This window comes from Mesoplodon densirostris, chromosome 3, assembly GCF_025265405.1.
Source record: "Mesoplodon densirostris isolate mMesDen1 chromosome 3, mMesDen1 primary haplotype, whole genome shotgun sequence".
NCBI classification, from domain to species: Eukaryota; Metazoa; Chordata; class Mammalia; order Artiodactyla; family Ziphiidae; genus Mesoplodon; species Mesoplodon densirostris.
Window position 1 is genome coordinate 68,221,392 of NC_082663.1, and position 21,799 is coordinate 68,243,190.

Sequence of the window (21,799 nt, forward strand, 5' to 3'; positions counted from 1 at the left end):
GATTGCCTGGTCTATCTGTTGCAGTTTCAGCTTTCAGAGATGACTAAGAAGTGTTTAGGGGAGAATAAAATGCACAAAAACAAAACTATTCTAATCTAAACTACTTTAACTTCACAGCCCCCTTCCTTGTCAACTCCTTGTCCCATACTCTCGCATGGTGTCTCGCGTCTGTGGTAGGAATAATGCTGTACTTCACATTTGTGTGGCACATCGCACTTTACCAAGCCCTTTCACTTAAATGTCATTTTGATTTTGCACTAAGAGCAGCATGTAGATGTGCTGTTGACCATAGCCTTGTCATCTAGGCAGTGTGCTTTCAAAAGCAGAAGGCTAAAATGGCTAGGGCGATTTTAAATATCTTTAGAACTATAGGAGAGTCTTAGCAAAATTGGGGTCGCTTTTGAAGAAGTAGTTGCAACCATCTGAGTTAACCTAATTTTCATGTTGAACCCACACCTGTGAATGTGTATCTATCAAGTCTTTCTAGTAGTCCAGAATTTTCTTAACACTCAGAAAGTGTGAGTTTGACTTTCCTGGGTGGGAAAGGCTCAGTTATCTTCTATAGCAGTACCTGTTTATCCAAATATTCATGTTTCATAAGTAGACATCTTTTCTTCATGTACATTATTTCAGACTTTCAGGACTTCAATTTTTGACAATATGGTTTTTATTCCATATATGACCTATTTATTTCAATTCTTTTGTAAAACATTTAACTCTCATTTGGATTCTTAAACATTTGAAGCAAGCAATTCTGGAAAAGTATTCAAATAATATATATAAGCTATTAATGTAAATAAAGTTATCCGTGCAATATAACAGAATAATATAATGTATATATTACACAATTACATATGTAATAATATATATATTACAGAATAATAATAATATATTACAGAATAATATATAGTGTAAAAGTACTTGCATTTAGAAAATACGTATTAAACTGTTTTCTCCTCATAAATTTGTATCTCTGGCCTTTATATTGATCCTCTAGGAGTGTCAGTTTTGTGTTTTAATAAGAAAATTGTAATAAAAATTTGGGGTTTCATTTAAGGTGAGGTTTTTGTATTTGGGTTTGTTTTTATACAGTAGAATTTAATCCATGTGTTGCTTTTCTTCAAGTATAGTTTAAAGGAGTACATTTGGAACGTGTTTTTGGAAAAAGCATATTAATGTAGCAGAAGAGACTTCAGTGCACACTTTCGAAGAAAAAGTTTCTGAGCATTAAGTGGTAAAAGGCAATAATAATTCAAATGATGGTAACAAGCCAATGCTAAAAAGAATGCATGTTCTGTGTATCCAGCCATTTCACATGAACTAACCTCGTTTAAAAGAATACATTTTCCATTCACTGTGCACATACGTGTAATCATTTTGACTAAAATCAATTGCCATTATCATGCCAACTAAATCTGCAGTAGAATGTATTAGTTGCCAGATACCATACAAAATATTGTTTAAAATAATGATGATTGAATCCCAGAAATGAATAGATGCAATTTGTAATAATTAGTTATAAAGCCAAGAAACACTCCAGAGAGAAAAGTTAATGTTAATTTTTAATGTGTAGTATCTCTAAATTGCTATGGTAAAGCTTATGTTATGGTAGCAAGAAGTGGCATTTTATGCTAAAATATGTTGAAACTTAGAGATGAGCCTAATTGCTTTTCTTTCTTTCCTGAACGTGGTAGGACCTGATCATTGCAAAACAAACCCGTGCCTTAACGGGGGCACCTGTTATCCTACTGAAACTTCCTATGTGTGCACCTGTGTGCCAGGATACAGTGGAGACCAGTGTGAACTTGGTAAGATGTTCTCGCGTGAAAGACTGTAGTGCTTTTCCAGAAGATGTACTGGGGGAGAATTTATATTGCTTGAATCAATCAGAGGATTTCGGAGAAACCTATGTGTAGATGAATTACATGTTAAGTGAAATTAAAATCATAGAGTAACTTAAGTAGGGTGTGGGAAAGAGGGATAGATATTTACTGAATTTTGTTGATATACCCAAGACTCAGTGAAGCTTACTGGGGTCAGCTGTGTCTTTGTGTGTTTTTTACACATAGGCTTTACAAATGTAAAGTTGCTTTAAGTATTGACAAAAAATTTTAATCTGTCCCCACATCTGCATATCAATAAATTATCAATTTAAATACAAATTTTGTAAAAAAGCTCTATTTAAAAAATAGGGAGTTTTTCTGTTTTGAGATAACTTGTTGCTCTCAGGTGGAACGGGAAAGCTCCTTCTCTGGCTGTCCCCGGAGACCAGCCTCACCCACCTCTCCCTTAAGAGCTTGTGACATTGTTGTCTTCCTCCTCTCTTTTGGGTTCCAAAGAATATCACTGTCTCTTTACTAAATCAGCTCCTTTTACTCCCATTCTTATTTAGGTTTCCTTTTCCTTAAAAAAATTTTTAAAAAGGACCCCAGTTTTTATTTGGCTGAATATAGATGTTGACTCTAGAAAAGAAATGATGGGATCTACTGACTAGGTGCTCCTTCTGGCAGCACCATAATGGTTTACTCATAATGATCGAATTAAGAAGGCCCATGGATTACACTTTAGATTACCCCAGCATTCATGTTAAAAGAATACTTATCATTAAAAAAAAAAAGTCAACAGAGCTAGTAAGCTCTATTTGTGTACTAATCAGTGAGGATATAGAGATCGCAATAAATAACATTTAAGAAGTAATTATATTTTAAATATCAAATTTACATATATATGTGGCCCCCATTCTTTTTCACATTACAATCAGTTAAAAATAATTTAATGAGTTATTATATGTGAAGCTATTAGATCAGTGTGGGCTCTCAGCGAACACTATAAAAGTATTTGCCATCATTATTATATAATATTTTTCCTAAGGCCATTTCTTTAGGGAAGAATACAGTATATACCTCTTAGAAATTTAATTTACTTTATATATTCATCTTTAATACTTAATATAAACATTAATTAAAATTTTAGTGGAATTACAAAATGCTATGGAATAAAGGCATTCATTTCATCACGAAAGATCATAGAGGTCTATGTTAGAAAGGGTGCATTTGATGTAGATTGAAGTTGGGGAAGATTTTGATAAGAGGAGAGGGGGACTCAACACAGCAAACAAAAGCACAGAGACCACAAACTGCAGAATGCATCTGAGGGGCTACGAGTATTTAGGATGCCTACTTAGGGGTTTGTGAGAGAGAAACATTGGGAAAGAATATTGGAAAGCTGGTTGGATCTAGATAGGTCTAGGAAGGTCCTGGATCCAATGTACTGAAGAGGTTTACTTCATACTCTAGTCAAGTGATTCTGAGACTTTAGCATGCGTGAGAATCCCTTATAGGGCTTGGTAAACTACAGTTTGTTGTTCCCATCCTCCATAGTATCAGAGTCAGTAGGTCTGGGGTGGGCCTGGGAACATGCATTTCTAATCTCAGGTGATGCTGATACTGCTGGTCCAGGGACCACACTCTGAGGACCACTGCCCGGGATAATTGGGGCCCTTGGAATGTTTAGAAGTCAATGAGTAAAATTATCTTGATTGTGTCTAAAGAAGATGACAATCAGCAGAGTGAAGGATATATTGGAGAGGGAAGAGCCCAGAGGCTATGCTCAGTTAAGCATTTTCAGTGTTTCACATGTGAGGTCATCAGAGTGTGAGCTGGGATAGGGGGTGGGAAGGCTAGGGGGATTCTTTATTGGTTTTAGGACTCATGTGACTCATCTAAAAGCAATGGAGATAATGACCCTACTCTGAATATATTTGAAATTTTCTTCCGGTTGCCAGATTTAGCAAATAAAAATATTAGAAGATCAGTTAAATTTGAATTTCGGATTAAAAAAGATAATTTTTTTAGTATAAGTATGCCCTTAATATAGCATGTGACATACTAAAGTTTCTCCTTTTTTTAATCTGAAATTAAAATTAACTGGCTATCCTGTATTTCACCTGGCAATCTTACACTAAATAAGATCCTTTGACCTGTTTTGAAAGTACTTTTGTGGCCTTTTATGATTTTATTTCAGATTTTGATGAATGTCACTCTAATCCTTGTCGCAATGGAGCCACGTGTGTCGATGGGTTTAATACCTTCAGGTGTCTCTGCCTTCCAAGCTATGTTGGTGCACTTTGCGAGCAAGGTAAGAGCTCTTGCAACATTTGTATGATGAACAGGTTGATACTTCAACTGTTAATTATAGACAGCCCTTTTTTTTTTTTGAGCAATTTTGGCCATGCTGCAAATTCTTTTTTGCAGAGGAAATTCATAGGTTGCCTAAACACATTAGGTTTCCTGATGTGTTCATAGCTCACAACATCTGAACAACAGTGTTGATTTGATCATTGTTGTTTAACTGATAGAATGGAATTGCAGACAGGCACACTGAGCTGAATTTAAGGACATCTGTCCACCTAAAGGAATGTTGTTGTATGTATTCCTCCTGGGGACAAACTAGGCATTGATCTTAATCCATGTACGTGGCTCGTACCAAGGAGTATTGAATTCAATGTTAGTTGCCTTTATTTTCTCCCCCTAAGCATGTGAGACTCAATGGGCTTATTGTTCATAGTCGATCATCTCTGGAGAATGAGTTAATACAGTTGTGTGAATACGTTCGCCTTGGCTTGGCAAATACTACAGAAAAGATATTGTGAACCAGGTTTCTTTCCTACTGAAGAAACATCTACTTTCATTCAGAAACATCTGAATGAAAGAAAGGCTTAAATTCATGATGGCTTGAATCATGTGATCCCTGTAATTTGCATTTTATGGCCAACATGAGATGTATTTTGGGTGGTTAATGGTAACATTCCTGAGCCCATCAATCAGAAACAGATTGCATACTCAGCACACTCAGTTTTGGACCATCGATTTCTTCTACTTAAAGTCATACGGTGGTTTGGCTTTGACAAAAGTGCTTAATGCCAAACTTCCATTCCACCAGACAAAACGAAAATGAGTGTCTAATAACTCAGGCACATTGGGTCTGGCCTCACATTCAGCTTTGCAGCATTAATCTGGATGGCACCACAATTAAAGCAAAACTAAAAGGAGCATGCATTGAATTGCCAGTGGAAGGGGATGGATGGTGCTTGGGTTTTTTAGGATTTTTTTTTCTTTTTCTTTATTGCATAGGATGGGTCTGTTTCAGAATTTTAAAAGGTAAATATGATAATTGACCAGACAAGATCCTCTTCTTTAAGAAAAACAGTAAGAAAGATGCTATTTGTTGAAGAAAACAAAAGGGTGAGATACTTGAGACATTCATATATCTTATTGATAAAAACGATTCTGGCTTCGCTTTGTTCCAAGTATAAGGAGTGATTCAAAAAATCATTTGTTCAAAAAGTGTTTATTGAGAACCTACTGTCTTCCAGGCACTGTTCTGGGCACTGGCAATAGAGCTCTGAACAAAACAATGTCTCTGATCTTCCTAACCCAGAATAATTCTTGGCAGGGAATAAAAAGAGATAGTATTTGTTGGATACTTTATAATTTACCATATGCCTCCAGGGTACACCATTTCCTTTGGTTGACAGCAGTATTTCTGTGGGTTAAGTGGGCCAGAAATTGAGGCTCAGGAAGGAAAAGTGATGTGTTCAAAGTCACACAGCTAGTAAATTAGACAGTGGGCAAAATGAACCTAAGTGGCCTTGGAAAGCCCAGGTTTTTCTCAGTATCTTTACTCTTCTAAAATAACTTTTAAATATAAGCATTTTATTTATATATGAATCTGATAGATTCAACAGTAACATACTTGGAAGGGAGTTTGGGACCAATTACCTTTTTCTTCTCTTTAAAAGAATATTAAAAAGGAAGTTTTCATTTTTTTTTCCATTTCTGGTACCACCTGTCAGGTATATTCTATTTTATCTTAAAGCAAGTTTAACTTTCATCCACAATATTTGCTGAGAAACAGCTATCCCAGTCTGTTTACCAGATGCAGCTGTGCTCCTGTGATTTATTGCCAGGACACTGATTTTTTTTTCCTCTTTCCAGGTTGCCTAAGAACAAATGTTTTCTTCATTAACAGCAGCATTGTTGTCTAAACAGTTTTCTATCCAAATTTCGGTGATGACTGTGTTGTTTCTTCAGCTGACCTATTCTGTTCTCTGCTTTAGAAACTTCACAACTCCCAATAACTCTGAAATAGGGGACACATTTGGTGGAATGATAACAGATCTTAAAATCTAGAAGAAGGTCTTAGAACATTGGAGAGACAGTTCTGTACACAGTTTGCCCCCAAAGTCAAGATACAGCTTGCCAGCCCGAAGTGCTGAAGTGTTGACAGTTTCTTAAGGCTTGAGAGCTATATGTCAGAAGTGTTGAAAACATTACCTATATAGCATAAAGAGAATAGATTTTGAGTGAGATTGTTTAAGAGTGACAGTTTCAGCTTCTGTGGTCATGAACAAGTGTTGTCGTACCCTTCCCCACCTCTCCCGAAACACACAGGCAAAATTAATCTGGGACCTCGTAATGTAACCTATGCACTATGGGAGTTTTAAAGTATAAGAAATATTTCCCAATGTAGGATAACACTTAAGAAAACATCAATTCAAATGAGTTGCCTTTTAATAGATGATATGTATGTCACATTATTTTTAAGTAATTTGAAAAAAACAGACTGCTTCTGAAATTCTCCTTTCAGAATAGCCTCCTAGAAGATGCTGCTTGATACATAGTCCTTAATTACATATATGATGAATTCATGAATAGTAAAAATTAGGTGAATCAATGTGGATATTTGGCTTTTTAAAAAATAAAAACTCATCTGTTGTGTGATTTGCACATTATCTACAATCATTGGGAAGTTATGAGAGTACAGATAAATAATCTGTCCCTATTTGGTTTTAGCAGAACCACTGCCTCTATGTTTTGGACCCATGTCCTGATAGGAATATACACACCTGCTAATTGAGGAAGGTATTATAACAATGTCATTGTCATGCATCTAAATTTTAGGATCCTTTGGTTTTTTGTGTGTAAGAGGAAAAATACTTAATCTATCTTAGTGATAAAAGACAAAGAAAGAAAACCAGTCTAAAACCATTTGGGTTAATAGAAGATAAGAGTGTATAGAATAATTTTTTTCTGATATATTATTCAGTAAGTTACGGCTCCTCTAGAATCTTAAACTGTGTGTCTTCAAACAAATGATAATTTCCAAGGTTAAGGGAAGCTATGCTATTACAATATCATATCATTGACTTTGTCAGTAAGGGTAGTCTAAAAAATTTTCCAACTCTCCTCCCCTATAAACTAACCCCTTCATATGTGAAGATCTGTTTCCTCCCCAACCTTTCCCACCTCACTTCTGAAATCTTCCATGTGAACCCCCCCCCCAAAAAAAATCACTACATCCAAGTAGCCAAAATATGCTTCACTCTTGGGTGCCAAGTGCTACTGTTATACCAAACCACCTAACTGTGTCTTGAGTCCTTTCCTGTGAAATTTGGTGGTGTCCAAACAACTCTGTAATATAACTCAAAACTTCCGGTGCACATTGTTTAAATCAATTAGTCAGCTGGCTCTAACTAAGCAACAGGCCTGATAGACTAAACTGAAATAAAGACTGCTCTCAGAGATAAGCTGCATCTGTTGTATGATTATGGTCTAAATCACTGAAGCCAGGAAAAAATTAACTCTCTCACCATGCAAGCTTTCCCAGAATTACAGGACGAGGAGGAAATGCAGTGAGAATCAGGAGACAATCTGACTTTCAACTTGACCACCAAGTCAGACATATAAAACGAGCATTCATTTCATCTAGTAGAGTTTTATCTTCATCCATCAGTAAAATTAGGGGAGGGGGGGATGATCATTAGATAATCTGGAGTTTTCACAGTGTCTCCAATTTCATAAGCTTTGCAGTTTTGTTAGTTTTTACACGTAACTAGTTCAGTATCTTTGTGAGATGTTTTGTGAAAGTTAAAATTATTTCTATTGATTGCTTAATACATACAGTTTAATCTCACCTGTGAGTGGTGGGCAAGTCCGAGGGAAGATTACCAATGAGAATGCAGTTCTAGGGACTTCCCTGGCGGTCCAGTGGTTAAGACTCCACGCTTCCACTGCCAGGGGCGCGGGTTTGATCCCTGGTCAGGGAACTAAGATCCTGCATGCCATGCGGCACAGCAAAAAAAAAAAAAAAGAGAATGCAGTTTTATGAGCAAGACTGCTTTCCTATGAAATACTTAAAAACTGGCAATCTAGAAAGTATAGCTGAAGCTTACTGCCAGTGCAAAATTTAGACATATTTGAAAAGTGTTTTCATCTCACCAGGATACTGGTTACAGTGTGCTTGTTGCAAAAGAGAAAAAAATATATGTATATACACATACACATATGCATATGTGTATATGGCGTGATGGAATGAGGGGTACTAAATTAAAGTCATTCTTGATAAACTTCAAATCCCGATGCTTTTGCACTGGGAGTTACCCATATTGCCTCTCATTTTGGGAAAAAGGCTCATAGTCCTTAGCTATATCCCAGAAGCTGCCGACTGATGAATTTTTTCCCTCTTAGTAAATCTTACAAGAGCCTGTGGCCATCCAGCTCTCTCTTCGGGAAGTGGGAAGGGACTATTTCCAGAGCCTTTGAAGTCCTTAAGCAAATAGAGCATTCATAATCCTTTTAACCAGAATTCTTATCTTATCACTTGAATGATGCTCTTTAGAAAAGTTGTGTTGGTAAGGAATTAGCCCCAATTGCTTCACAAGTGAGTCAGTAGACACTGCAGTCTAAGGAGGTTTTGAATGGCCCCTGTTCCAGTTTTTCTCCTGCTGAAACTGGCTTTCATCAAGGAAAGAGCAGTTCGATAGTGCCTTTCCAGTCCTAAGATATGTTGCCACCCACTTGGCAGGAATCATTTGGGCTCTCTTTATCATAATTTTTTTGTCATCATGACCAAAATTTGTGAATCCCTTGCTTTGAGGACGTTGCATTGATATTGGTTTGGGTCTTCTATGAACTTTTGGATGGGTGAACCAAGTCTGAATGACATAGATGAGTTTAATAAGCCCCTGCCTTGTTTCTTCCCAGACACGGAGACATGTGACTATGGCTGGCACAAATTTCAAGGGCAGTGCTACAAGTACTTTGCCCATCGACGTACGTGGGATGCAGCTGAACGGGAATGCCGTCTGCAGGGCGCTCATCTCACAAGCATTCTGTCTCATGAAGAACAAATGTTTGTGAATCGTATGTACCAAATATACATGGGTTTTCTGAAGCTTCATTCATTCTTACCACCTTTTTAGTTTTTCCTGTATCTAACTGAAAACAAATAGCTTTCTCAGTTGTGACTCAACTTATTAAATCCTTCATCTGTGAACTGAAATCATCTCTACTACATGAGCCCCCTACTTTGAAAAACATTCAACTGTAACATAGGAAGGCATTTCATGGTTTGCCAGCAGTAATAGTTGAAACAGCATGCTATAGGTCAAATCACATATGAAATTACTATTTGATCATATTTTGACTTACAGAAGTGACCACCTCTTATGTTTCCAATCTAATTCTTCCTAGGCTTTTGGTCTCTGTTTTGAATATGTACATATGCTGTCTAAAGTAAAAGAGAAAATTGCTTTCAGTTATTTTTATCCCACTAATTAAAATTGAATTATAAATAGCACCCTAATCTTATCCTCTGTGCATAATTGGTTCTCATCCAAGTTTCTAATTATTTTAGACCATAGAAAGTGGGCCTCATATTAAGAACATGAATTGAGGGAGACTGAAAGCTAATGAAACTTATCACCAGAGCTGTTTAATAACTCCTTAGACTATAGCAAAGAGGAGGGCAGCTAGCTTTTATGTAGAAATTTTTTGCTCATGAAGCATTGTTTGATGCTCTATTAAATATGTTCTCGTGATGCCTGCTCTCTCTTAGAAGTTTGTTAATTTGCAATCTGAGTAGAGGTTCATTTAACTTTTTTTCATGGTGTCTTTGCCTGTGACTCATTTCATGGTGAAAGTAATTATTTTTGAGGAAGTTTTGCAGATCTGTCCAGTCTAGGTGTTCACCATTAAAAATGCTTTGAGAAGAAACATGTGGCTTCCAAAATGAGGCTAGCATGGGTGAGATCTGTCACATTTTATTGGTTCACTGAATTTTTGCCAATTGCCCAATTTAATAAAAAAGTAAGTGGAAAGTTTGTATCATGAATAAAGATGGAAAAAAATACTTAATTGTCGTGCACTGCTAGGGAAATAATTGTCCATGTCTGATATTTTAATGTTTCACGATATTTGTAAACTAGCTTTTTGGTTTGAAACACATTGGGCAGAAGAACAAAAGATAGACCATGAAAGATTTTTATGAGCAACTAAACAGAAATCCAGCCAGAAAAGAGGATGCATGATTCCTGCCAAAAATAGTTTGCTTCGATACATTTTGTCCATATGTGGGAAAGATAATAAAATGTCTGTGTTGTTCCCCTTCTCAGGTGTGGGCCATGATTATCAGTGGATAGGCCTCAATGACAAGATGTTTGAACATGACTTCCGTTGGACCGATGGCAGCACACTGGTAAGTTACTGATGAAAATGATACTGATTCTAGAACTTGGTACTGTGGGTTGATTGCAGAGGCACATTAGACTGGAGACCAGTTAAACATCTTCCTCAGGGTCACTCGGTGAACTAGACGGGGGTTAAAAATAGAGGTAGTTCCCTGAGAACTGATCCATCTACCAGTGCTCTAGTCAAGGTGGCTCTCTTAAAAGAAGAGTGTATCCAATTTCCATTGAACCCGTAAACCGCAGGCTCAGCAGAATTGCCTCAGGTCTGTATTTCAGATGGTTATCTTTGTTTTGTATAGCTTCAAAGCAAAAAGGAAAATAATACACAAAAGAGAAAAGGTCCTTTAAAAAACACCTTTTCTTCTTACATAATTGCACTGCAAATCTGCTATAAGGCATGGCTCATTTTTATCCAAGCAAACATGCTCATTTTTTACATCTTAAAAAAGATTGTTGAATTATGATCTTGTAAATTTCTTTCCATTCACTCTGCTGACTAATTATATGGTTTTTTAGCTTTTTCTACTTCTTGAAGAAAGGAGTGATTTGATACCCACATCCTTGAGTAAGCTGCAATAAGGGTCTTAAGTCAGGATGGGTGAAGCTGTTTTGAGTCACTACTAGTAAATACACAAGTCTAATTCTTTAGAACTAGTTCAAGTGTGGTTAGCTATAGTGGTGGTTCTGGGCGCTGGCTGTTCATTAGAATCACCTGGGGAGCATAATTAAAAAACTGGTGTCTAGGCCTCAGCTCAAATTCATTAAAGCAAAACCTCTGGCAGCTATATTTTCTAAGTGTTCCCTGGGTGATTCTAAAATGCAGATAGAGTTGGGATCCACTGGGCTAGACAGTTAAGTGTAAATTCAATTCTAACTTAGACAAACAAGAGGAAGACTTGAAAATAAGCACACACAAAAAGAGTTTAAAAATTAAGTTTCATTCATTACTGCCATTCATCTGCATTTAATGAGTTTGGCAAAACGTAAAGTTCATTCTAGAACAGAGGCCAAACAAATAATTGTTTTCAGAAGTTCTGCTCTGCCTGTTCAGGAAAGCTTCTCTGTGCTCTCCTGGATGTGCCCCTCAGTTTATGTCTGTGTCACTCATTGTACTCAGTGCTTTGCACTCATTTATTCTCCACAGTAACTTTAAGAGAGGCATTAAGTGTTTTGTAGGTAAGGCAAGGGATGGTCAGTTAGGCTAAGCTATTTGCCCACAGTCACAACGCTATTAAGTGGTGAAGCCATAGGCTTTCTCCTAGCTGGCACCTCCTTGACTTTAAAAGGCGTATCCCTTATCACATTTTGCCTTTAGGAACCCTAAAATAAAGCCTGGCTTGCCCTCTCTCTGTCATCACTCCTTATGTTTAATCAGCACTGTTTGTCATTTGTGTGCCTGAGTAGATTCTTTGGCAAGATGCAGAATAAGTAGGGAAAGTAGATTGTTCATAAAATATATTCCCTGTAAGGTATAGGATTACATCTTCTACATGAATAGTCTCATTTTCTTCTAATTGTCCTGGGTGGATGGTATATCTGCAACTGTTGTATCTGTATGTTTTCATTTTGCTGAAATGAATAATAATTTCAGGGAGATAATTTTAGTCAGATTAATAGTGGTTGGTATAGCATGACTTCTTATGTATTCATTTTATTTTTATTTTTTTTATTTATTTTTTATTTTTTATTTTTTTATTAGTTTCTGCTTTATAACAAAGTGAATCAGTCATACATATACATCTGTTCCCACATCCCTTCCCTCATGCATCTCCCTCCCTCCCACCCTCCCCATCCCACCCCTCCAGGTGGTCACAAAGCACCGAGCTGATCTCCCTGTGCTCTGCGGCTGCTTCCCACTATCTATCTACCTTACGTTTGGTAGTGTATATATGTCCATGCCTCTCTTTCGCTTTGTCACAGCTTACCCTTCCCCCTCCCCATATCCTCAAGTCCATTCTCAAGTAGGTCTGTGTCTTTATTCCCGTTTTACCCCTAGGTTCTTCTTGACCTTTTTTTTTTTTTTTTTTAAATTCCGTATATATGTGTTAGCATACGGTATTTGTCTTTCTCTTTCTGACTTACTTCACTCTGTATGATAGACTCTAGGTCTATCCACCTCATTACAAATAGCTCAGTTTTGTTTCTTTTTATGGCTGAGTAATATTCCATTGTATATATGTGCCACATCTTCTTTATCCATTCATCCGATGATGGACACTTAGGTTGTTTCCAGCTCCGGGCTATTGTGAATAGAGCTGCAATGAACATTTTGGTACATATCTCTTTTTGAATTATGGTTTTCTCAGGGTATATGCCTAGTAGTGGGATTGCTGGGTCATATGGTAGTTCTATTTGTAGTTTTTTAAGGAACCTCCATACTGTTCTCCATGGTGGCTGTACCAATTCACATTCCCACCAGCAGTGCAAGAGGGTTCCCTTTTCTCCACACCCTCTCCAGCATTTATTGTTTCTAGATTTCTTGATGATGGCCATTCTGACTGGTGTGAGATGATATCTCATTGTAGTTTTGATTTGCATTTCTCTAATGATTAATGATGTTGAGCATCCTTTCATGTGTTTGTTGGCAGTCTGTATATCTTCTTTGGAGAAATGCCTATTTAAGTCTTCTGCCCATTTTTGGATTGGGTTGTTTGCTTTTTGCTATTGAGCTGCATGAGCTGTTTATAAATTTTGGAGATTAATCCTTTGTCAGTTGCTTCATTTGCAAATATTTTCTCCCATTCTGAGGGTTGTATTTTGGTCTTGTTTATGGTTTCCTTTGCTGTGCAAAAGCTTTGAAGTTTCATTAGGTCCCATTTGTTTATCTTTGATTTTATTTCCATTTCTCTAGGAGGTGGGTCCAAAAGGATCTTGCTGTGATTTATGTCATAGAGTGTTCTACCTATGTTTTCCTCTAAGAGTTTGATAGTTTCTGGCCTTACATTTAAGTCTTTAATCCATTTTGAGCTTATTTTTGTGTATGGTGTTAGGGAATGATCTAATCTCAAACTTTTACATGTCCCTGTCCAGTTTCCCCAGCACCACTTATTGAAGAGGCTGTCCTTTCTCCACTGTATATTCCTGCCTCCTTTATCAAAGATAAGTTGGCCATATGTGCGTGGGTTTATCTCTGGGCTTTCTATCCTGATCCACTGATCTATCTTTCTGTTTTTATGCCAGTACCAGACTGTCTTAATTACTGTAGCTTTGTAGTATAGTCGGAAGTCAGGGAGCCTGATTCCTCCAGCTCCGTTTTTCGTTCTCAAGATTGCTTTGGCTATTCGGGGCCTTTTGTTTTTCCAAACAAATTTTGAAATTTTTTGCTCTAGTTCTGTGAAAAATGCCAGTGGTAGTTTGATAGGGATTGCATTGAATCTGTAGATTGCTTTGGGTAGTAGAGTCATTTTCACAATATTGATTCTTCCAATCCAGGAGCATGGTATATCTCTCCATCTATTTGTATCATCTTTAATTTCTTTCATCAGTGTCTTATAATTTTCTGCATACAGGTCTTTTGTCTCCTTAGGTAGGTTTATTCCTAGATATTCTTTTTGTTGCGATGGTAAATGGGAGTGTTTTCTTGATTTCATTTTCAGATTTTTCATCATTAGTGTACAGGAATGCCAGAGATTTCTGTACATTGATTTTGTATCCTGCTACTTTACCAAATTCATTGATTAGCTCTAGTAGTTTTTCGGTAGCATCTTTAGGATTCTCTATGTATAGTATCATGTCATCTGCAAACAGTGACAGCTTTACTTCTTCTTTTCCAATTTGGATTCCTTTTATTTCCTTTTCTTCTCTGATTGCTGTGGCTAAAACTTCCAAAACTATGTTGAATAAGAGTGGTGAGAGTGGGCAGCCTTGTCTTGTTCCTGATCTTAGTGGAAATGGTTTCAGTTTTTCACCATTGAGGACAATGTTGGCTGTGGGTGTGTCATATATGGCCTTTATTATGTTGAGGAAAGATCCCTCTATGCCTACTTTCTGCAGGGTTTTTATCATAAATGGGTGTTGAATTTTGTCGAAAGCTTTCTCTGCATCTATTGAGATGATCATATGGTTTTTCTCCTTCAACTTGTTAATATGGTGTATCACATTGATTGATTTGCATATATTGAAGAATCCTTGCATTCCTGGAATAAACCCCACTTGATCATGGTGTATGATCCTTTTCATGTGCTGTTGGATTCTGTTTGCTAGTATTTTGTTGAGGATTTTTGCATCTATGTTCATCAGTGATGTTGGCCTGTAGTTTTCTTTCTTTGTGACATCCTTGCCTGGTTTTGGTATCAAGGTGATGGTGGCCTCGTAGAATGAGTTTGGGAGTGTTCCTTCCTCTGATATTGTTTGGAAGAGTTTGAGAAGGATGGGTGTTAGCTCTTCTCTAAATGTTTGATAGAATTCGCCTGTGAAGCCATCTGGTCCTGGGCTTTTGTTTGATGGAAGATTTTTAATCACAGTTTCAATTTCAGTGCTTGTGATTGGTCTGTTCATATTTTCTATTTCTTCCTGAGTCAGTCTTGGCAGGTTCTGCATTTCTAAGAATTTGTCCATTTCTTCCAGGTTGTCCATTTTATTGGCATAGAGTTGCTTATAGTAATCTCTCATGATCTTTTGTATTTCTGCAGTGTCAGTTGTTACTTCTCCTTTTTCATTTCTAATTCTATTGATTTGAGTCTTCTCCCTTCTTTTCTTGATGAGTCTGGCTAATGGTTTGTTAATTTTGTTTATCTTCTCAAAGAACCAATTTTAGTTTGGTTGATCTTTGCTATAGTTTCCTTCATTTCTTTTTCATTTATTTCTGATCTGATCTTTATGATTTCTTTCCTTCTGCTAGCTTTGGGGGTTTTTTGTTCTTCTTTCTCTAATTGCTTTAGGTGCAGGGTCAGGTTGTTTACTCGAAATGTTTCCTGTTTCTTAAGGTGGGATTGTATTGCTATAAACTTCCCCCTTAGAACTGCTTTTGCTGCGTCCCATAGGTTTTGGGTCGTCGTGTCTCCATTGTCATTTGTTTCTAGGTATTTTTTAATTTCCTCTTTGATTTCTTCAGTGATCACTTCGTTATTGAGTAGTGTATTGTTTAGCCTCCATGTGTTTGTATTTTTTACAGATCTTTTCCTGTAATTGATATCTAGTCTCATAGCATTGTGGTCAGAAAAGATACTTGATACAATTTCAATTTTCTTACATTTACCAAGGCTTGGTTTGTGACCCAAGATATGATCTATCCTGGAGAATGTTCCATGAGCACTTGAGAAAAATGTGTATTCTGTTGTTTTTGGATGGAATGTCCTATAAATATCAACTAAGTCCATCTTGTTTAATGTATCATTTAAAGCTTGTGTTTCCTTATTTATTTTCATTTTGGATGATCTGTCCATTGGTGAAAGTGGGGTGTTAAAGTCCCCTACTATGATTGTGTTACTGTCGATTTCCCCTTTTATGGCTGTTAGTATTTGCCTTATGTATTGAGGTGCTCCTATGTTGGGTGCATAAATATTTACAATTGTTATATCTTCTTCTTGGATTGATCCCTTTATCATTATGTAGTGTCCTTCTTTGTCTCTTCTAATAGTCTTTATTTTAAAGTCTATTTTGTCTGATATTAGAATTGCTACTCCAGCTTTCTTTTGGTTTCCATTTGCATGGAATATCTTTTTCCATCCCCTTACTTTCAATCTGTATGTGTCTCTAGGTCTGAAATGGGTCTCTTGTAGACAGCATATATATGGGTCTTGTTTTTGTATCCATTCAGCCAATCTGTGTCTTTTAGTGGGAGCATTTAGTCCATTTACATGTAAGGTAATTATCGATATGTATGTTCCTATTCCCATTTTCTTAATTGTTTTGGGTTCGTTATTGTAGGTCTTTTCCTTCTGTTGTGTTTCTTGCCTAGAGAAGTTCCTTTAGCATTTGTTGTAAAGCTGGTTTGGTGGTGCTGAAGTCTCTCAGCTTTTGCTTGTCTGTAAAGGTTTTAATTTCTCCATCAAATCTGAATGAGATCCTTGCTGGGTAGAGTAATCTTGGTTGCAGGTTTTTCTCCTTCATCACTTTAATTATGTCCTGCCACTCCCTTCTGGCTTGTAGAGTTTCTGCTGAGAGATCAGCTGTTAACCTGATGGGGATTCCCTTGTGTGTTATTTGTTGTTTTTCCCTTGCTGCTTTTAATATGATTTCTTTGTGTTTAGTTTTTGACAGTTTGATTAATATGTGTCTTGGTGTATTTCTCCTTGGATTTATTCTGTATGGGACTCTCTGTGCCTCCTGGACTTGATTAAGTATTTCCTTTCCCATATTGGGGAAGTTTTCAACTATAATCTCTTCAAATATTTTCTCAGTCCCTTTCTTTTTCTCTTCTTCTTCTGGAACCCCTATAATTCAAATGTTGGTGCGTTTAATGTTGTCCCAGAGGTCTCTGAGACTGTCCTCTGTTCTTTTCATTCTTTTTTCTTTATTTTGCTCTGCATCAGTTATTTCCACTATTTTATCTTCCACCTCACTTATCCGTTCTTCTGCCTCAGTTATTCTGCTATTGATCCCATCTAGAGTATTTTTCATTTCATTTATTGTGTTTTTAATCGATGCTTGATTCATCTTTAGTTCTTCTAGGTCCTTGTTAACTGTTTCTTGCATTTTGTCTATTGTATTTCCAAGATTTTGGATCTTGGAAATAGAATCTTGGATGATCTTTACTATCATTATTCTGAATTCTTTTTCAGGTAGACTGCCTATTACCTCTTCATTTGTTAGGTCTGGTAGGTTTTTATCTTGCTCCTTCACCTGCTGTGTGTTTTTCTGTCTTCTCATTTTTCTTATGTTACTGTGTTTGGGGTCTCCTTTTTGCAGGCTGCAGATTCGTAGTTACCATTGTTTTTGGTGTCTGACCCCAGTGGCTAAGGTTGTTTCAGTAGGTTGTGTAGGCTTCCTGGGTGGGGGACTAATGCCTGTGTTCTGGTGGTTGAGGCTCGATCTTGTCTTTCTGGTGGACAGGTCCACGTCTGGTGGTGTGTTTTGGGGTGCCTATGGCCTTATTATGTTTTTAGGTAGCCTCTCTGCTAATGGGTGGGGTTGTGTTCCTGCCTTGCTAGTTGCTTGGCATAGGGTGACCAGCGCTGTAGCTTGCTGGTCGTTGACTGAAGCTGGGTGCTGGTGTTGGGATGGAGATCTCTGGGAGATTTTCGCTGCTTGATATTATGTGGAGCTGGGAGGTCTCTTGTGGACCCGTGTCCTGAAGTTGGCTCTCCCACTTCAGAGGCACAGCACTGGCTCCTGGCTGCAGCACCAAGAGCCTTTCATCCACCCGGCTCAGAATAACAGGGAGAAAAAGTAGAAAGAAAGAATTAGTAGAAGAAAGAAAGAGAGAGGGAAAGAAAGGAAGAAGGGAAGAAAGGAAGGAAGGAAGAAAGAAATGAGGGAGGGAGGGAGGAAGGATGGAAAGAAAGAAGGAAATAAAGGAGGGAGGGAGGGAGGAAGGAACGAAAGAAAGAAAGACAGGAGGGAGGGAGGGAGGAAGGAAAGAAAAAGAAAGTGGAAAGAAGAAGGGTGGGAGGGAGGGAGGGAGGAAAGAAAAAGAAAGAAGGAAAGGAGGAGCGGAGGGAGGGAGGGAGGAAGGGAAGGTAGGAAAAAAAGAAAGAGCAGGTAAAGTAAAATAGAATAAAGTATGAAATATAGTAGCGTTATTAAAATTAGAAAGTAATTATTAAAAAAAAATGGACCGATAGAACCCTGGGACATATGGTGGAAGCAAAGCTATACAGAGAGAATCTTACACAGAAGATTACACATACACATTCACAAAAAGAGAGCAGGGGGAAAAATCAAAAATCTTGCTCTCCAAGTCCACCTCCTCAATTTGGGATAATTCTTTGTAAAAAGAGGAAAAGGGCGAGAAGTCTGAAATCTTGCTCTCTAAGTCCACCTCCTTAATTTGGAATAATTCGTTGTAAAAAGAGGAAAAGGGGGGAAAGTCTTAAATCTTGTCCTCAAAGTCCACTTCCTCAATTTGGGATGATTCGCTGTCCATTCATGCACTCCACAGACGCAGGGCACATCAAATGGACCGTGGAGCTTTAATCCGTTGCCTCCGAGGCTGCACAGAGAGATTTCCCTGTCTCTGCTCTCACAGCTCCCGGGTCTCAGCCTTGGACCTGGCCCCGCCTCTGCGCGTAGGTCGCCGGAGGGCGTCCGTTCTTCGCTCAGACAGGACGGGTTTAAAGGAGCCGCTGATTCGGGGGCTCTGGCTCACTCAGGCAGAGGGGAGGGAGGGGCGCGCAGTGTGGGGCGGGCCTGCGGCGGCAGAGGCCGGCGTGACGTTGCAGCAGCCCGTGGCGCTCCGTGCGCTTTCCCGGGAAAGCTGTCCCCGGGTTTCGGGACCCCGGCAGTGGCGGGGTGCACAGGCCCCCCGGAAGGCGGGGCGGACAGTGACCCGCGCTCGCACACAGGCCCCGCGGCGGCGGCGGCGGCGGGAGGCGGCGGCGGCGGCGGCCCACGCCCGTCTCCGAGGTCCGCACCTTACCCGAGGTCCGCGCCTTACCCGCGGCTCGCGCCTGTCTCCGGCGCTTCCCCAAGCAGCCCTCTTAATGCCCTCTCCTCGCGCACCAGGAAATAAAAGGGAAAAAAGTCTCTTGCCTCTTCAGCAGCTCCAGACCCTTTCCCCGGACTCCCTCCGGGCTAGCCGTGGTGCACTAACCCCTTCAGGCTCTCTTCCTGCCGCCAGCCCCAGTCCTCTCCCTGCGCTCCGACTGAAAGCCGATACCCGAGCCTCAGCTCCCAGCCCCGCCCGCCACGGCGGCCGAGCAGACAAGCCTCTCGGGCTGGTGTGTGCCTGAGGGCACCGGTCCTCTGTGCCAGAATCTCTCCGCTTTGCCCTCCACACCCCTGTTGCTGTGCTCTCCTCCGCTACTCCGAAGCTTTCCCCCTCCGCCCGCGAAGGGGCTTGTAGTGTGTAGGAACCTTCCCTCCTTCACGGCTCCCTCCCACTGGTGCAGGACCCGTCCCTATCCTATTGTCTCTGTTTATTCTTTTTTTCTTTTGCCCTACCCAGGTACGTGGGGAGTTTCTTGCCTTTTGGGGGGTCTGAGGTCTTCGGTCAGCGTTCAGTAGGTGTTCTGTAGGAGTTGTTCCACGTGTAGATGAATTTCTGATGTATCTGTGGGGAGGAAGGTGATCTCCGCGTCTTACTCTTCCGCCATCTTCCTCCGGGAGCCTTATGTATTCATTTTAATTGAAGATAGACAATTTTGTTTTTACTAATTTAATTTATAAGTGAACATAAAAATTAAAAGGTTTTTTTCCTTTATATTACAGATAGTTTTTATAGACTTTTTATAATTTTATTAATGTATATTATAAAGTATAGGTATTTAGTCAGTTTTCCCTTGTTGAATGTAGGCTTCATTCCTGTGGGAGAAATTAGGTCTAGGATACCCACTATTAAGACTTCCTCCCAAAGACTTTCCCTTATAAGCGGTCCAGTAAAAGTACAGGTTCTTGTGAGCTGTAGTGCAGAAGTTAGAATGCCAAGGACTCGGGTGGCCAGTTGCAGTTGCTACTTCCTTGTGCCTTGCAGACCTGGACCACGACTTATCTCAAAGTGTAACTGTTGGCTGGGTGCCTGTATGGTCCTGCCCTGAGCCTAAAATAGTTGCATTTGCCACAGTGAAGTGAATGTAAAGTCTGTCATTTGCAACATACTGACCTGATAGGCCAAGTCCCTGACTGTTTCCAGTCTGTCCTTGGTTATATAGAATTGATTTGTATATTTTCATTCTCAGCATTTTTCTGTTTTACTAGGTGTTTATTCTGGTCTCTCCATTAGCAATTCAGCTCTTCAAAGAAGTGGTTCTCTTGCCTGCTTTCTATTTCTGAAGGTGTGTAGGATAAGGCCCTATGCTTCTCGTGAGCTTGGTTAATGGGACTGAATATTGGCTTATAGCTGGCAGATGAGTGAGGTCTGTAAATTATCTTAGGGAATTTATCTTGCCTGTCAGGTGCCATCCAGGTGTGCTTGATTTCATCAGATGTCATTATTCCACTATGCTGAAGTAAGCCAACTCAACTCATGTTTTTGTCTGTGTCCATTAATTTTTAATGGACTGTGCTGTGAAATATACTGTGAAAAAAATAACTTAATTACAATTTCCATAGTCTAGACTGGTTCTAAATTTGGTAAATAAGTGGGCATTGCACTTTGTCGAAGGAGAAATATTGATCTTCCTATGAAATTTTCAGAGGAAGATAACATAACCTAAGATAGATAACTATACAACATAAACAAGAAACGTACCCTTAATTCATTCACATTTTCTAATTGGAACCTAAGGGTTATGGAGAGAGCACCAAGGAAGGGCCTCAATTTGAAGAGGGCAGCAAATGGATTACATACACAAGGCAAAGTTTATCAAAGAAAGGAGACAAGTAAATCCAGGAAAAACTCTGACGGACCCTTGGTTTCTTCTTAATTCACTCTTTGTGTAAAATAAAAGTGTGCTAAGGAGTGTCCTTAACTTTGAATATTTTGGAACAGAAGAGACCATCTGCCCAACAGCCTGTCTCCCTCCCATTTGACTGATCTCTGGCCCACTTTCTGCTTTTCTAACCACCCTTGCCTCCATCCCTTCCTTTCAGAGACAGCCTAGGTGTCTCTTAAACTTGTTTGTAGTTCTCTCTACAGCCACCATCCCCTTAACAGGTTCCATATGTGCTCAGGCCTTTGAATAAAATAGTTCTCCTTTGTTTCGCTGTTTACTCCAAGTGTCTTGCTTTTGAAAGTAGCCCTAATAGTAAACTCTCCATCGGGAAAAGCAGTATCTGCTTACAATTGGGAATGGTGTTAACTTGACTGTGTGCAATTTCAAGAACTTTGTTTATGTTTTAGAGTGATTTCTCCCCTCTCCCCTCCACCCCCATTTTTTGTTTGAAAGGTTTATTAGAGCTTATCCTTCTTGGGAGGTAGAGCAGTATTAATACAAAAAGAACCTTTGATATTTACCGTATATTATCTTTTGTTATTTAGTCTTAGAGTAAAAACAAATAAGTTTATAGTAGGTCTCAATTTCAATCATTTCTTTTCTTGAAATAATTAAACTTTGCTTCCAATAAACTTGTAGTGTATCGTATTTAATACGATTATCCTTTATAGCTAGACTAATCAGTTTATATGCTTATACTAAATTAATAATTTTATTTGGCCAAGTTATCTACTTTGCCCTTATTCTTCAGATTCTGATGGATTCATCCCACATTATTGGTTTCTATAATAGGATGTTG

General features: G+C 38.8%; 1 protein-coding gene across 3 annotated transcripts in view; it reads left to right on the forward strand.

Moving 5' to 3' along the window:
• VCAN (versican) overlaps positions 1 to 21,799 on the forward strand; it is a 122,408-nt gene that overhangs the window by 78,992 nt on the left and 21,617 nt on the right. For all 3 annotated transcript variants that reach the window (XM_060093121.1, XM_060093123.1, XM_060093122.1), the window contains 4 exons: positions 1,695 to 1,808; positions 4,024 to 4,137; positions 9,045 to 9,203; positions 10,454 to 10,536. In XM_060093121.1, the coding sequence (XP_059949104.1) occupies positions 1,695 to 1,808; positions 4,024 to 4,137; positions 9,045 to 9,203; positions 10,454 to 10,536 (470 nt within the window). The remainder of the gene's footprint in view (positions 1 to 1,694; positions 1,809 to 4,023; positions 4,138 to 9,044; positions 9,204 to 10,453; positions 10,537 to 21,799) is intronic.